This window comes from Octopus bimaculoides, chromosome 14 (genome assembly GCF_046866305.1).
Source record: "Octopus bimaculoides isolate indiv1 chromosome 14, ASM4686630v1, whole genome shotgun sequence".
NCBI lineage: Eukaryota > Metazoa > Mollusca > Cephalopoda > Octopoda > Octopodidae > Octopus > Octopus bimaculoides.
In genome coordinates, this window is record NC_142941.1 from 17,157,880 (window position 1) to 17,176,243 (window position 18,364).

Here is an 18,364-nt window from a genome sequence, read left to right on the forward strand (position 1 = left end):
CCACCAGTCCTCAGTCAAATCGTCCAACCCATGCTAGCATGGAAAGCGGACGTTAAACGACGATGATGATGATAATCATCATCATCATTATTTCATTTAATTATTTAAAAAAAAGATTTTGTTGGTTAGATAGGCAAGGCTGGTGACATCTAATACCACATCCATTATACGACAGTATGGTAACATTTTATGTCAGCTGTACATATGTTACCTGGATAACGGTGTCCTAACTAAGATAATAAGTGTTAGAGTAAGACATGGAAGGTGAGAGTTATGGTGCTGAATAATCTGGCAAATGCTAAGTGTTGTCGTTGAATTACATCTATCTTTTACTTGTTTCAGCCATTGGACTGCAGCTGTGCTGGGGCACCACCTTGAAAATGTTACTAACAAGGGTGAGATTCAAACTCATGCAGGGGGACCCCAATGGATTAGAAGTCCATCACTTTAACCACTCAGCCACCTCATCTCTTGATACATATGCAGTATTTTAACCCTTTAGCATTTAAACCAGCCATGTCCAGCCCATGTATTCTACCTGTTTTATATTCAAACCAGCCATATCTGGCCTCTCACACATAACCTACAATGTCATTCTAAAACTAATCAATCTCATCGTGGAAATTTCGAAGTTGTGAGAAATTGCATGATTAATTAAAGACAATGTGAATAAATGAGCATTACATTTGACAGAGTAATCTGAATGCTAAAGGGTGAAAGCATTAAACAAAGGAGTAGTGAGGTGACAGAAATGATAGGACACTGGACAAAATATTGTTTTTAGATTTATCTTTCTATATTCCCTCTAGAACTAATGAAATATGAATTAGCAATAATTGATTGATTGGATTGAACTTAATTGATTTGATTACACACCTTCCTCTAATTGTTCCTCACCGAATGCTATAAATATTTCAGAATAGTACTGAAGTTCCATTTTCTTTTTATCTGTTGTTAGATAAACTGTTGTATTAACATTGATGAAAGAAAAAAGAGAAAATCAAAAGACTTTTAGGTTCTGTTTTATTCTGATTTACTTCCTTAGAGTTATTTTGACACTGAAGAAAATAAGAATTTTTTTTTATTAACTATATCACTAATACATAATGCTATGGCTTGCTGAACCGTGTAGGTATAGAATTGTTAACTGAAGACTCCACAAGAGTCAAGGGAAAACTGCAACACACCTAATGAAAAAATTACCTTGAATTTCTTTTTAGTAGTCCAGCTTGCCTGATAATGTGTCATGTCTCATGTGACCTGCTTCTCAGAAAAGGTTGCCCACTAGTCTAAAGTGTGTAACCTATAACTGGTATGACACCGAGTCCATCAATTAGTTGAGGAACTCTTAAATATCATAATCCATATAACTGTGGTTTAATGGTTAGGGTATTTGGCCCATAATTATAGGGTCGTGTATTTGATTCCCAGCAGCATGTTGTGTTCTTGAGCAAGACACTTTATTTCACGTTGCACTAGTTCACTCAACTGGCAAAATGAGTTGTACTTGTAATTCAAAGGTTTGGCCTTGTCACATTGTGTGTTACACTGAATCTCCCTGCGAACTACATTAAAAGTGCACATGTCTGTGGAGTGCTCAGCCACTTGCACATTAATTTCACAAGCAGCCTGTTCCATTAATTGGATCATCTGGAACTTTCGTCATCTTAACTAACAGAGTGCCAGTTGAATAGACATTGTATGTGCAAATCATGACTTTATATATATATATCAACGAGCATTATATGGTCAATGAATGTTTTCTTAGACTGCTGTTTGTTGAGATGGACTATTTGTTTGGATTGGAGAGAGAGAGAGATTAGGTCTACCAGGATGTTTTTCTCTAGATTATCATTTCCTGCTATCTCTGCCTACAGCAGAATGCTCACTAATATCAGTTGCTTCCATAGTATGAATCTATGTTCTTGGACATATCTCATGTTAGTTTCATCAGTTATACTCTTCCATGCTGGCTTTGGATATGTTGGAAGAGAGTATTAATTTTGGAGTTTTGGAGCTCAATTTACGCTTACAAAATTCTATTTAACCTGTAGATGGGATCCTGACAGGTACTACCATTCCAGGTTAGAACAGGCTTGAGATTAATGGGTGACTCCACACTCTCACAACTCCAGAGCTCCTGAACTGTAACCTCACCAACAGATGCAATTTAAACTGGCCACATCTAACCAAAATATTCTACCTGTTTAATGTTCAAGCTGGCCAGATCTGGCCTCTTACACTTATCCTACGTTATTATTGTAGTTTGTAGAAAAACTGCAAAATATTATTCAAAGATAAAACCGTGCCGAAGATGAAAATTACAGTAATGGCAAGATTAAGATACTGGATCACTGACAATATAGTCATTAGTTTAACCCTTTAGCATTCAGATTAATTTGTCAAAAGTAATTCGTATTTATTCACATTAAAAAAAATTTATCTGATATTATTTTGTAGCTTCAAGATAGGAAAGATGTAATTGCTTATTTTTAGAATGACATTGCAGGGTAGGTGTGAGATGCTGGTTCTGGCCAGTTTGAGCATAAAATGTGTAGAATATCTGGGCCGGATACAGCTGGTTTAAACACTAAAGGGTTATCCTTTAGATTTTAAACTGGCTATATCTGGCCCAAATATTCTACCTGTTTTTATGTTCAAACTGGCCAAATTTGATCTCTCACACTTACCCTACAATGTCATTCTAAATGTAAACAGTCACATCATTGAAGTTTCAAAGCTACAAGATGATGCATGACTAATTCAAATTGATATGAATAAATAAGCATTACACTTGACAGAGTAATCTGAATGCTGAAGGGTTAATGCCTAAATATACTAGATACACTACACAAAGATGAAGCTTTCATTTAGTATATTTAGGGTAGGCCAGTGCATTTCTATGTTACACTGAGCAATGTCTTTATAGTCCCATGGCTTTTAGTATTCATTAATTCACAACTTTAGTTGAATAAAATTTAATAATAACAGCAGTAATAATGACATGTGTAATTATTTTTATTTCTTTTATGTTTTAAATTTTATTTTCATTTTTTTTTACCTATTCAGCGGAGTGATTCCACAATGTTTGTTGAACGATTTTCTGTGTTAATGAACCAGTATTTACAAGCTTTAAATGGAATTGTGCCAATATTCAATTACATGGTGAGTAGTTTTGCTAACAGCAGTTATGAACATGATTTGGGAATTGTAATGGATTTATCTTTGGACCAAGAAGATGAAAATGAAATGATTGACATTGTACAATGTTATTTCTTTTATATAATTTTGTTCTCAAATCCTTTTCAGTTATCATCAACCATTATAGGTGATGGATAAGGTATTTAATTGTTGACTCCTGGTTCTTGAGTCTTAATATGGAATAGGCATTCTGTTAATTTGTGTTTTTCTAGACAGTCACAGGTATGCCTGTATGGATATGATGGAGTTTGCTTTGTGACCACATAGCTTTATTTGTATTTCACTGTATGGCACCTTGGGCAAGTGTCTTTTGACTGTCACCTCAGATCAACCAATGCCTTGTAAGTAAAATTGGTCAACAGAAACTGTATGGAAAGGCGGTGAGCTGGCAGAAACGTTAGCACGCCGGGCAAAATGCTTAGCAGTATTTCGTCTGCCGTTACATTCTGAGTTCAAATTCCGCCGAGGTCGACTTTGCCTTTCATCCTTTCGGGGTTGATAAATTAAGTACCAGTTACGCACTGGGGTCGATGTAATCGACTTAATCCCTTTGTCTGTCCTTGTTTGTCCCCTCTGTGTTTAGCCCCTTGTGGGCAATAAAGAAATAAGAAACTGTATGGAAACCTGTCACATGTACATAGGCATATGTAAAGACATAGGAGACAGAAAATGGAAATTATGAATCTCTTCATTCACACTGATTCTTTCAACCCATCATGCACTGGTATCTTGTAGGTGAGATGCTGGACAAATATTTGTACAGCTTCATCATGAATAAAGAGACTTTTAATTTCCTTTTTTTTCTCTCACGCGTCTTTATAAACTCTATGTAAACAGGAGAGTTCCTGAAGTAAATCCAGACAGTTGTTGACATCAGGTAACCGAATACTGTGAACAGGCTTTAAACAGCATTCTACAAGGTGTATATCCAAATACCCAAATATAAAATTATTACATACACCTGTGTGTGTGTGAATGCTTACACCTTGCTTCTTCACATGCAGCCATTTAAGCAAAACAGTGACCTTACGTTGACATTCCTATTTACAAACCATCCTTTAGCTCTACACTTTCAAAGGCAAGTGGAATAAAAAAAAAAACGTAAGGGTTAGTAACACGAAGGTTATTTGGCTGTAAAATAATAAGCATTTTCCCACCTCATGCTAGCATGGAAAAGGAATGTAAAACAAACAGAACATTTAAATTTGTATTGCTTCAGCTATGAGGGATATGCACCAGATCTTCAGGTAGTGTTGCTTGTGATGGACTAGCATCCTTTCTTGGGGTAGATTTTACCTGTCACTCACTTAGTACCATAAATCCATAGCTAGGCATTTCAACAGAAAAGCCTCTTGAAACTCAGAATCCATTTATGTTATATTTATTGTTCAAGCAGGGTTAATTATTGAAAAAAATAGAAATTTATCATGACCACTGACATAATACCAAGTCTATCATCATCACTGTCATCACATGCACTCCAGTATAGCAGCAATATCAACCTGAGACCATGTGGTTGAGAAGCAAACTTCTTACCACACAACCTGTGCCTATATATGGATAATAAATCAATGCATAAAATAAGTTTTTTGTTTTGTTGAATAATCTACATTTCTTAAAACTTTTCATTTGTCAAATCATGCGGAGGGAGTGTTTGTAAAACACCATGCAGTGAAATTGGGTATTGAGTTACACAACTGACTTGGTAGACACCCACAATATTATTCACCATCTTTTCATATGTCTAACACTCATGGACATGCTTACAAAATCAAAAACAACAAAGCGCCCATGACTTTTGGAAACATTCTTTTACCCTCAGAATTGTTGAAGCATGGTATAAATCACCTGCAACAGTTATTAGCTGTCAAGAACACTACATTCTTCAAACCTTCCATCATCATCGTTTGTTTAACGTCTGCTTTCCATGCTAGCATGGGTTGGGTGATTTGACTGAGGACTGGTGAAACCGGATAGCAACACCAGGCTCCAATCTGATTTGGCAGAGTTTCTACAGCTGGATGCCCTTCCTAACGCCAACCACTCAGAGAGTGTAGTGGGTGCTTTTACGTGTCACCCGCACGAAGGCCAGTCAGGCGATACTGGCAACGGCCATGCTCAAAATGGTGTATTTTATGTGCCACCCGCACAAGAGCCAGTCCAGGGGCACTGGCAATGAAATTCACCAATGGGACACCTGATACTCCCACCCCCGTTTTTTTTTTTTTTTTTTTTTGAAGAACTATTTACTGTTCACTTCCTGTACATATTCTGTGTTCTGTTCACACAGTTTTGGTTACTTTTTCTGATGGGCTGTAGTGCGCTGTATACAATAAGTTCATTATTATTTTATAAGATTTGAGACCCTTGCTTTAGAACTGATCGGGGCTTGTCAATAAGGGCAACAACCATTATCATTAATAGCATTATCATCATCACCTTTTTTTATGGAGTAATTTATTGCAGCTCATCTCAGTTTATTTATTCTGCAGATTTACTTAAATTTCAATTTTGTTTCTATTGTTTTTTCTTTTTCTTCTGTTTCAGAACCGGTTTTATGTGGAAACCAAATTAAAGACAGATCTAAATAAAGAACTGAGAAATCTGTTTAGCGAGATTGTTGTAGAGCAGCATGTGAATAACTTACTTAGTGAGTATATTAACATAAATTATAATTGTTTACTGAATTGCTTGCTTTGTTCAGTGCATCACTAGAGCATTGCACAGAATTGCCTTGCAGTATTTAGTTATGACCCTTTACACTCTGAGTTCAAATCTCACCAAAGTCAGCCTTGCATTTGATCTCTTAGGAGTCTATGTAAGAACTAATAATGATGATGATAATAATAATAATAATAATAATAGTAATAATCCTTTCTATTATAGGCACAAGGCCTGAAATTTTGTGGGAGAGAGAAAGTTGATCATATTGACCCCAGTATTTGACTGGTACTTAATTTATCGACCCTGAACAGATGAAAGGCAAAGTCAACCTTGGCGGAATTTGAACTCAGAATGTAACGATGGGAGAAATACTGCCAAGCATTTCACCTGGTGTGCTAACTATTCTGCCAGTTTGCCACCTTAATAATGATGATAATAATAATAATAATAATAATAATGATAATAATAATAATAATAGTGATAATGATAATAATTATAATAGTGATAATGATAATAATAATAATAGTTTCAGATTTTGGTACAAGGACAGCAATTTTGAGGGAGGGATAAGTCAATTATATTGACTCCACTGTTCAATTAGTACTTATTTTTATTGACCCCCAACAAAATGAAAGGCAAAGCTGAGCTTGGTGGAATTTGAACTCAAAACGTAAGGATGGATGAAATGCTGCTAAACATTTTGCCCAGGATGCAAATGGTTCTGCCTGCTTGCTGCCTTAATAATAATAACAACAACAAAATGAGAATATCTTAAATAAAATCCTTCAATGAATATCACGTGACATTTTGGTTTTCCCTTCTCTTAAATTCTGGTCTTCCTTTAGTAGTCCTGTTCTTTTAGATCGATGTATAGAATTATGTATATATGTAAACATATTGTGAAGTGTTAGAATGTATGTATAATCTCCTAATATAATAATGAGCATTGTCTTTTTATATATTTGTGTGTGTATATATAGATATATATATATATATATATATATATATATATATATATATATATATATATATATTTGTGTGTGTGTGTGTGTGTGTGTATGTATATATATATATATATATTATATATATATATATATAAAATAGAGCCAGAGTGAGAGGTGAAGGCAGAGGAGATAAATAGCAAAGAGAGCATCATATGAATGAGAAAGGAAGGGGTAAAAAAGCTGATAGATAAATTAAGTACCAGTGGAACACTGGGGTCAATGTAATGAACTGATCCCCTCCCACAAATTTTAAAAGGCAGCAAACTGGCAGAATTGTTTGCACACCAGGCAAAATGCTTAGTGTTTCATTCGTTTTTACTTTCAGATTTCAAATTCTGCTGAGGTCTACTTTCAAGGTCGATACAATAAGTACCAGTTATGTACTGGAGTCAATGTAATCGACTTTCCCCTCCCCCACAAATTTCAAGCCTTGTGCCATTATTATTAACTACTTGCTCTGTCATTCTCTTGCCAGCAAATGTAGCTGCTATTACAGTCCCTCTCTCATTACACTCTGCAATTACTTTCTTTTTTCCTACCATACCTTCCAGCACTGTCTTTTCTATTTCTCCCTCTTCTAAAATATATCTTAAATACATCTGATAGTTTGAATATAAGGCTAACAATCAAATTTTCAATTGGCATATTTCACTGTCTTTGATCAAAGTGACCAGAGACTAACTTGAGGGATTCAACTTTTAACAACGATGGTCTCTTATGAAGGCTTAAAGATCTAAGATTTGTAAGAGAAGTGAGATTTGAGAATATGCATGCATGCCTTCCTGAAGGGATTTATGGAATTGTGAGTGAGATGTGTAAATTGAAAAGGTTACAACTGAGAATTCAATGAAGACAAAATTCTGATATAAGCACCCCATATAACCCCTTATAACTATTTAATTTTTTGAATTTTCAGAAAATGTTCGCAAATTTGTGTTCTGCATATGAGAATTTATACGATTATGAAAAAAAAACCATTAAAAAAATAGCTTTTTTAACCCCTCCCCCAGCCCTATAAATCCTAAAAGTTTCACTTTTTTAAAACCAGTTTATGGACAGTCCAAATTTTTTGCTTAAATCTTAGCAATGGACCACTCTTGGGTGCATCATCATTCTATTAAATGTGTTTATGGGGAGAAAAATATCGAAAAACATCAATACATGTCAAAATGACAAAGAAACGAGGAAGGTATTAGGTGGTCATGGGATGTGCCAAAAAGTAACACCTAAATTACTATTAAATCACACACACAAAAAAAGATTTTTTTTTAAAGCATAATTGTATGAATCCCTATGTGTAGAACACAAATTCACAAAAATTTTCAGAAAATTCCAAAAAATAAAAAAGTTATGGGGTGTTTATACCAGAATTCCATCCAATTATAGACTCATCTTGCCAATAACAAATACAAAGGAATATCTGTGAATGGTTGCTTGATCTTCTACAAATAGGAGCCAAATATTAGAAAAGGACACAGATGATATAATCTTGGGTCCTCTGTACAAAGGAAAAAGATGAGTTGGTTGCAGTGGGAATGCCTTTGGTTATAGCTCTGCTTGGTCAAAGATAATCTGGTACTAAAAAAAATAACAACAATTGTTGCTGTTTAACCCCAGGTCAGCTTCAAACAAGCAAATCTATGAGATGCTAGCAGTCACTGGATATCTGGTGCCTGTGTCCCATAAATCTACTATTATAGTTGCATTCATATGTGTGACTGCCCCATCTATTTCATAGAAGTAGTAAAGGTTATGTATGTGTTGGGGTTAAACCAGGAGTATTAAAATATTTTAGGAAAAAGAAGAAAACAAAAAGTCACAAAACTTCTTTTGTTAAAGCTGACATAGAAATTTCTTATTAATCACTTTCTTGAACTTTTGTTCATTTCTATAAGAAATAATCCAATAATTTTACTTTTTTAAATTCATAATACCAAGTGATGGTTTGTAGTGAACAGCATTTAAGATTCCACCATTTTTGGTTTTTATAGCATGTCTCTAAATGCCTCCTTTGTATCTTTGCAGATTTGTTGGAGAAAGCTTTGTCTGTTCCCTTCACTATATCCCCTCCTGTGATGGCAAGCATTATCAAAAACCTTTATTCTTTAAATCCAGGTAAGAATTAGTGTGTTTGTATTTGAAACAGTAAGAGAGAGAGAGAGAGAGAGAGAGAAGGAGTGAGTATGGGACTTTCTTGAATGTGTATGATTCAATATTTATGGTGGGTATTCACGTTCTGAGTTCAAATTCTGCCGAGGTCGACTTTGCCTTTCATCCTCTTGAGGTCGATAAATTAAATAACAGTTGCATACTGGAGTCAATCTAATCGACTGGCTCCACTCCCCAAAAATTTCGGGCCTTGTGCCTAGTGTAGAAAAGTATATTTATGGTGGATCTCATACATGTAACATACTGAGTTGAAATACTCTGATCAGTGAAAATTATCCAAGCACTTAGTAGATACAAACCTCCCTCTAGGGATGTATAATATCTAAAAGCAAGAAGCAATGAGATCTTAAATTTTTGGGCAATATAAACCAGTTTTCCCCAGCCTATTTTCCCCCAGGCCCCACTATAACTTTCCAGAAAAATGTATGTCCCACCAGTGGTTAGAAAAAAAAAAGCAACTTTACTTTTAATATATCATATTTCATAATAATATATTTTCCTTAAAGAAATATCCACACAAAGGATTTAGAATAACACTATACTGTAGCAAACAGTCTTCACAGTATTCTTGGCTGGAGTGATTGGTTTGGTTAAGCTGAGTATAGGTGTGGTATGTTTGCTGTGAAAAAATGATTTTTACAATTCCATGTTCCACTAAAAAAAAATTTTGGATCTCATGCTCCATCGGTGGGGCGTATGTCTCATGTTGGGAAATGCTCATTTGTATTTTGAATGTAGAACACTCACGGGAGTTATTTTCCTTTAGTGATATTTTTGAATTCATGTTTACATTTGGATTAACTCCATCATTGTCATCAGGGTTGCTTCATTCAACAAAATGAAAATATGAGATGCTAAGTGAAATGCAGGGTCAAGTTAAAATGATAAAATTTGTTATTTATCTGGTGCCTTGCTGTCCACCATAACAGAAGTGTTAAGGCTGCTCCCCCTGGGGAAGGGGATTGGCCCTGCATAGTCTTATTCCAGTGTCACATAAAAAGCACTCGTGCCTGTGCCACATGAAAGTGCTCAGGTCAACATGAAAGCACTCAACACACTCTGTAAAGTGGTTAGCATTAGGAAGAGCATCAAGCTGTAGAAATCTTAATAAATAGTATATTCAAATATCATAATATATAAGAATTAATAGAATAAATAAAATGGACATAAAGAATGATGATAATGGTGATAGTTTCAATAATGTAGCAAGTTTTAATGCAAATGTAAGTTGAAACTACTTTATGTTGTTGAAATGTTACCCCAACACATTTTTTTCACCATTTCTCTCTCTCTCTCTCTCTCTCTCTCTCTCTCTCTCCCTCCCCCTCTCTCCCCCTCCCCCCCCTCTCTCTCTCTCTCACACACACACACACACACTGGGGTAGCCATGTATCTCTTTTACAGTAAGACACCTGTTTCTGCCACCCTTGTCATACTCTAACCTCACCTACCACACAAAGCTGACTCCCTCCTCAGTTGAAGGGTTTTGTTTTGAAAGCTACTTGGTGACCTTGCTTACTATATGAAAAGCACTCAGTACACTTTGTAAAGTGGATGGCATTAGGAAGGGAATCCAGCCAGACACCATTTCAAAGTAGGCACCAGTGTTTGGCACAGTCCTCTGGGTTGTCAGCTCCTGTCAAACCATCCAGCCCATGCTAACATGAAAAGCAGGCATTAAATGATGATGATAATGATGACGATGACAACGGCGGCGGCGAAAGTGTTTTAAGAAATATAGCACAAATCGTTCCATTATTAAATTTTTTTTTAATAGTCCTGCTCCACCAGCTATGTAGCCCCATTAAGTGGTAATAAGAGTGTCACTTTCTCGGCTGTTTTCATTGTTATAATTGTGGTTGACATAAGGAAAGGTATCCAGCCATAGAAACCATGCCAACGCAGACAATGGGGCCTGGCATAATCCTCTAACTTGCTAGCTTCTGTCAAATCATCCAACCCATGTCAGCATGAAAAATGGATGTTAAATGGTGGTGGCAGTGGCAGCAATGATGATGATGATTTGTGGACAATAATGTTGGTTATAGGTTCCTAATGGGTCAATCACTGCTTTGCTACATTTCTGATGATGAAAATGTCTTTTTTTTTTTTCTTTTTCTTAACAATGTTTATATCCTTCATCAATATGTAACTACAAAAGACATGTATACATACACATCTCCCTCATTGCCATTGTTACGTATCACATGCCTGCAGCACATTGCACTTAATCTTCCTCATTAAGTGCAAGTTCTCCAGCCGCCTTGCCATTCTTGTCCCACCAACATGTTATATTGTCCATCCATTGCATTTGTTGCCTTCTTCTTGGTCTAATACTCCCTACTCTTCCTTCCATGATAATGTTTTCCAAACCTCTGCTTCTTTGAATACAACCATAATAGATGAGCTTTTGTGTTTTTTCACAATGTTCAGTTGTTGTCTTTCACTTACTTGGTGTAACATCCATTCATTGATCCAGTGGTCCTTGTAAGAAGACGCATTCCAGCTACCCACTTTTTGATAATATTGAATTTAGACAGTGATGTATATGTGTGTACATTTGTTTTCTAGATTATGCCCAGTTAAAACCAGACGTATTTGCCAAATACATTCCCAACATCCGACCACCAACCTCCATATCAGAATTGGATGAATATGGTGCTGAAGACAGAAAAATGCAACTAGAGTTGTTACATAACCCAGAGTTCAGCTGGTCTGTAGAATTTTTCATTTCTTTCTCTATTTTTTTTTTACTATATTTTTCTTATCTTTGCATTTTCTAAACGTCATCACCATAATTTTGACTTCTCTTTTTCCATGCTAGCATGTAGTGGACATATTCTGTTGTATAGCATATTGCCAAGTTCTCTTGATTCAGTTTCATTTTCTCTGCAATGCACAATATTCTGAAGCCTTTCCTTCCCCATGCCTTTATATAACTTTCTTGGTTTTTCAGTGATTCACCCTAACTGAAGGTTTAAGGTGCTGCACTGGTTACCGACCTCAAGAATATATGTTCAAAACTTTTGCTTCTAGAGGCTATTTCTGTTTTGTGCTTCTGGACAAAACGCATCACTCAGCTTGCTTCAACCTAAACTCAAGTTAATCTCTTCACAAACGTCTCAGATCCAAAATCCAATACATAATTCCATACTCTGTGTTATTAAGCAGATGAAAAACAAATATTTTCCTAAAAATGACATTAGTTATCATGGTAACTTTACCAGAAGTTTTGATTTCTATTGCCGATGCCTGACCTAACACCAACCACTTTTACAGATTGTTACCAGATGTCTTTTCCCTTGACACTAGTACTTGACAGGAGGCGCAATGGCCCAGTGGTTAGGGCAGCGGACTCGCGGTCATAGGATCACGGTTTCGATTCCCAGACCAGGCGTTGTGAGTGTTTATTGAGCGAAAACACCTAAAGCTCCACGAGGCTCAGGCAGGGGATGGTGACGAACCCTGCTGTACTCTTTCATCACAACTTTCTCTCACTCTTACTTCCTGTTTCTGTTGTGCCTGTAATTCAGAGGGCCAGCCTTGTCACACTGTGTCACGCTGAATATCCCCGAGAACTACATTAAGGGTACACGTGTCTGTGGAGTGCTCAGCCACTTGCACGTTAATTTCATGAGCAGGCTGTTCCGTTGATCAGATCAACTGGAACCCTCGGCGTCGTAAGCGACAGAGTGCCAACAACAGTACTTGACATGACTAAAACAACCTTAACTCCAGCCCATATCTGCATGAATAATAGTGTTAAGTGAATAAGAGCACCAGTGCTGCTTTTGGCCATCTACAAACAAGAGTGTTCCAGGATGAAGACATTCAAACCAACACAAAAATTATGGTATACACAGCAGTGGTCATCCCCATGCTCCTGTATGAATCTAATATCTGGACTACATACAGAAGACATATAAAAGCTCTTAAAAAGTACCACCAATGCTGCCTTTGAAGTATTTTCAACATCAGTTGAACATCAACTCGTTGAACTGCAGTACATAGTGCAAATCGGCTTACCCAGAGATAGAGGTAGGGGTCTGCAATGCATTTGAATTCATAAATCATGAATCTGTACTTCAGTGCAAGTATAATACTTGACCATTTTGCAAATTGCAATGTGAAATCGCTGGGAGAAAAATAGTCTTTCACCTCCAGTTATTTGCAGTGTTGTCCTGTCAAATGTTTACCAAAAATGTTTAAATATCTAAATCTTGTTAAAATACTAAACTTGATGTTGAAACATTATGTTCTATTGGTAAACAAGAAGATTTGATATACTGTTGTTTAGGCTTGATGAAGGAGACTTATGCTCAAAAGCATTCCAACCCAACTGATCTCTCATGTTTTTCAAGCATAGTGCAATCATGTTATTCAATGCAGATTAAAGTAAAAATATATTTGAATTTCTCAGTCTTTCTCTTCACGTTTGTGTCTGAAGGTCTTAATATTTAACAGTATTTTTTGTCAACATACCTTTACACATTGGATTATGTAGCTGTAGTACTAGTTGACAAAAAAGACAGGATGGTCATGACTGGAGCGCCTTTAAACATAGATCTGCTCAGTCAATGTTGTCAAGCGAAAGCGAAATCGTGATGGCAGCTGTACCAGTGGAGCACTAAGAGCACCGTCCGAGCGTGATCGTTTCCAGAGCAGCTGTCTGGCTTCCGTGCCAGTGGCACACAAATACCACCTTTTGAGCGTGATCGTTACCAACGTCGCCTTCCTGGCACTTGTGCCAGTGGCACGTGTAAAGACTTTCGAGCAAGATCGTTGCCAGTACCGCTGGACTGGCTCCTGTGCAGGTGGCATGTAAAATACACCATTTCGAGCGTGGCCGTTGCCAGTACCGCCTGACTGGCCTTCGTGCCGGTGGCACGTAAAAGCACCCACTACACTCTCGGAGTGGTTGGTGTTAGGAAGGGCATCCAGCTGTAGAAACTCTGCCAAATCAGATTGGAGCCTGGTGTGGCCACCTGGTCCACCAGTCCTTAGTCAAATCGTCCAACCCATGCTAGCATGGAAAGCGGACGTTAAACGATGATGATGATACCTTTAAAATTATTTGTTAATGTTGCTTTTATTTACATTTTATTTCATAATTTCTCTTTTAGCTCTGATTCAAGCCGCAAACGACGAAGTGAAGAAGAAATACCAAGTAAGCTGGAATAACATTTTCCCTTTGTTTTGTGAGGGTTTTTTTATTTTTTATTGTGGGGAGGGCTGTCCTTGAGGTTGTGAGAGACTGAAGACAGGATAAAGAAAAGTGACAGGGAAAGGCAGAGGAAAATGAAGATAGGCAAGTGATGGACGAAAAGAAGAAGTAAGAAAATTAATGGGGAGAGAATGGGAGAGAAAAAGAGAGTTTCAGGTGGTAAAAAATAGAATAAAAGCTTCTATATGATCTCTTGACCTTTTAGAAATAGTGGCCAAAGCTTCTCAAAATCATACCTTACCATCTTATAAAAGGAAGGACACATTGGATTATGTAGCTGTAGTACTAGTTGACAAAAAAGACAGGATGGTCATGACTGGAGCGCCTTTAAATATAGATCTGCTCTGTCAGTGTTGTCAAAGGTGGGGTTCTCTGCCAAACAACAAAGGACCCTTCCACAGTTGTTTAAGATATATTTGGAAACCCTAGTTCTCAAAGTGTTTTAAGTCACATGGAATTCAACATGACCTTGGAAAATGTTTGGGGTCAGGAGTTTTTTGCCTCATTGGTTGCTACATTTAAGCTGATACACGAGAGCAGTGCAAGCATTAGATATGTGGCTTAAGAAGTTTGCTTCCCAAGTTAGCTATTGCTAACTTTTCCTTAACCATTTAGCATTCAAGTTATTCTGTCAAATGTAATACTTTTCATTAACGATGTGATTGTATATTTTTAGAATGAAACTGTAGGTTAGGTTTGAGAGGCCAGATCTGGTCAGTTTCAACATAAAACAGATAGAATATTTGGGCTGGATATGGCCGGTTTAAATGCTAAAGGGTTAAACTTATGTTTGGAGCATAAGTGAATAGTCTCAGAATTACACTGAAAAGTTTTTAATAGGAACACTGAAAACCAGAGTTCTGTAGTGTAGAATCAGATGTGGTCTCCGGTGGTTTTATATCAACTCAAGCCTAAAAATCTTTGGAAATATATAACTGACCCTGTTTTAAGAGTCAGTAAAAAAATATTAAAAAAATTTTGTGTGATCTGAGAAATATGCAATATTTCAAAAACTGTCCTTCATATTTTGGCTGATGCTAATATAGAGTCACCACTTTGTTTTCTTGGAATCTAGTGATTATAGTTTGTCTGCTATGGCAGTCGTCTTTCGTGTCTCTGAAGATGACCAGATTAGCAGCTTTACTCTTCGTGAATCTTCAGGTGACTTATTAGACCAATATTGACATAAAATCCATGGTTACAGTGGGTGCATATTATAACAGAATCAGGACCTGATAGAACTTTTGCTTTCTGCACAGCCTTCCCCACTTTAGTTACTCTGATCATTTCTGATTCTGAGTTCTGTACTTCAGAGTACACAGCAATACACCACCGTTAGTGATCTTGCGGAAGATGTTTTCAAGTGAACTATTCTAAGTTACACTTTTTAAATTTGTCTTGAGAATGTCTTTGTATCGCCTCCTTGGTCCACTGCATGACCAAGGGCCAACTGCTAGTTCACTAAGAAAATTGTAGGGAATCTGGAGTCAGGCATGCATACTACATGTTCACTCCACTGCAGTTGCAATTTTCTTAGGAAAGCATGTAGATTCAACATATTAGCTTGTTCTCCATAGCACAAACTGGTTTGTCATTTTATCATTTCCCCTTCTATCTATCAAAGGAGACACAAGCACTTTCACACACGACGGAACTTCTATGTATCAAATTCACTCATAAAGCTTTGGTTGGCTTGAGGCTATAGAAGACACTTGCTCTTGGTGCTGTGCAGTGGGACTGAACCTGAAACCATGTGTTTGGGAAGCAAGCTTCCACTTAATGTTGAGAATTTTTCACAGGCATGTTAGGTGAAATTGAAAGTTTTTTTTGCATGTTTTTGGTCAACTCCCCAGCTTTCGCATCCATAAAGTAATGTACTCACCACAACAGCTTTGTATATATCAAGTTTTGTCTTTATCGTCAAACTGGTTTGTCGACTGTATTATTATAGGAATGGTATGGATTTAGGGCATCTGATTGTGTATTATTTGTTCTCAGTCACACCAAATTTACAGACTTTCAACTTATAGTAAGGAAAAAGACCCATGTTCTTTGGGTTTGTTGAAAATTTGTTTAACAGCACTGAAACAATTTTTTTAGCCTTTTACTAGTTTCAGTCTTTTTACAGGCTCAAGCACTGCCTTACTTTTTGTAGATTTAGATGATCATATCAACCTCAGTACTTTGTTTGTTATTTATTTTATCAATCAATGTTTATTTGTTGAATAGCTAAGCCTGTTTTCAGCATGATGCATTGATCTATTGGCAAAAGTTGCTGAGAGGATCATAGCTCAACTAATTAGAAAGAGAGTTAGCCTAGATGAGATACAGTTTGCTTTTGTGCCAGGGAGAAGCACTAACTGATGCTATACTCCTGCTATATGCTATATGTCCAGGAGACATATTTAGCAAAAAATAAACCTCTGTACTTAACTTTTGTTGACATGGAGAAAGTCTTTGACAGGGTCTCCCACTCACTTATCTGATGGTCAGTGCAGAAACTAGGGATAGATGAATGGTTGGTGAGAGCTGTACAAGCTATGCACATGGATGCTGTCTGTAAAGTGAAAGTCAGCAATGAGTACAACCATGACTGTGCCTGTAGCCACACCTACAAATAAATTTTTTTAGAAAGTTAAAAGTTATAGCTTGTCAGAGAGAGACCATTGATTTAACAGTATAGGCAATGGCTGAAGACACATAACCTCTTCAGAACTGGAGGAAGAAATATGTAACAGTCAGTTGGTTTTGTAAGCAAAAAATAACTGTTCATGCTGTGGATGGAGTCATCTGTATTGCTAAGTGCTTTATATGTGCAAAACCACCGGTCACTCTATGACTGACCATAACTTTTAACTTCCTAAAAAATTTATTACTGCTTTAATGCTTTGGTGTGTGTTTCTTTTTCGAATTTATGAACTACTGATGATATATATATGTATATATATATATATATATATATATATATATATATATATATGGGAGAATTTACGAAAAAAACAACAACAGACGAAGACAGGTGGTGTAAACAACTAAAGGATGTATTAGTTTAACGCTCGGGAATAGAGAAAGTCTTTAACGTTTCGAGCTACGCTCTTCAACAGAAAGGAGCACAGAAAGAGATAAGGAGAAAAACAAGGAGAAAAAAAATATAAATGTAGTGGTCAGCGATCTGGCTCAGTGGTTAGAGCGTTGAGCTTACGATCGTGAGGTTGTGAGTTCGATTCCCGGACTGGGCTGCGTGTTGTGTTCTTGAGCAAGACACTTTATTTCATGTTCCTCCAGTTTACTCAGCTGTAGAAATGAGTTGCAACATCACTGGTGCCAAACCGTATCGGCCTTTGCCTTTCCCTTGGATAACATCAGTGGCATGGAGAGGGGAGGCTAGTATGCATGGGCGACTGCTGGCCTTCCATGCAAACAACCTTGCCTGAACTTGTGCCTCGGAGGGTAACTTTCTAGGTGCAATCCCATGGTCAGTCATGACCGAATGGGGTCTCATCCTATATATATATATATATATATATATATATATATATATATATATATATATATATATATATATATATATACATATATATATATATGTGTGTGTGTATATATATTCTTTTTCTGCTTTTTCATCTTGGAAATGATGCAGTTTAAAAAATTTTTTCTTGTATTTTTAACAGGATGTGGCCAACCCTCACACTGAAACAACCAAGCCAGCCAGCCAGCTCAGCCAGCCAGCCTGTAGCCCTGTGTTATGTAAACTGTTTGATGACTGTAGCCAATCTAGCTACACACTCACTTTGGTCACTGCTTACTGACTTGCCAGTTTATTCAGCTGGTACCTTCTTCCTCCTCTCAAAATAACGGTCATAGTTCTTGCTCTGGACAACAGTGTGAACTTCACAAGTAAACAAAAACAGCAACAACAACAACAGCAACAAATCTCAGTAACAACTACAGCAACCAACCAATTCTTCTCCAGTAGTATGTGCTCTCATCAATGACTGCTAGTTCTACTATGTGGAGTTTATTTTAACCAGGATTCCATTCAGTCTTTAAAACGAAACAAAGAGGAGGCGGATTCTGTTCTACATTGCAGCATGGTTTCACT

General features: G+C 36.8%; 1 protein-coding gene and 1 non-coding gene across 2 annotated transcripts in view; one reads left to right on the forward strand and one right to left on the reverse strand.

The window, feature by feature from the left end:
- The window catches only part of LOC106881673 (CDK2-associated and cullin domain-containing protein 1), a 52,541-nt gene that overhangs the window by 33,451 nt on the left and 726 nt on the right, over positions 1-18,364 (forward strand). Inside the window, exons 5-10 of the mRNA XM_089362431.1 lie at positions 3,070-3,165; positions 5,749-5,851; positions 8,895-8,984; positions 11,610-11,751; positions 14,162-14,205; positions 17,934-18,364. The exon at positions 17,934-18,364 is cut by the window's right edge and continues 726 nt beyond it. Coding sequence (XP_089218557.1) covers positions 3,070-3,165; positions 5,749-5,851; positions 8,895-8,984; positions 11,610-11,751; positions 14,162-14,205; positions 17,934-17,956 — 498 coding nt within the window. The 3' untranslated portion in view covers positions 17,957-18,364. The remainder of the gene's footprint in view (positions 1-3,069; positions 3,166-5,748; positions 5,852-8,894; positions 8,985-11,609; positions 11,752-14,161; positions 14,206-17,933) is intronic.
- Positions 388-469, reverse strand: Trnar-ucu (transfer RNA arginine (anticodon UCU)). Its single transcript has one exon. It is a non-coding gene; the product is annotated as a tRNA-Arg (tRNA).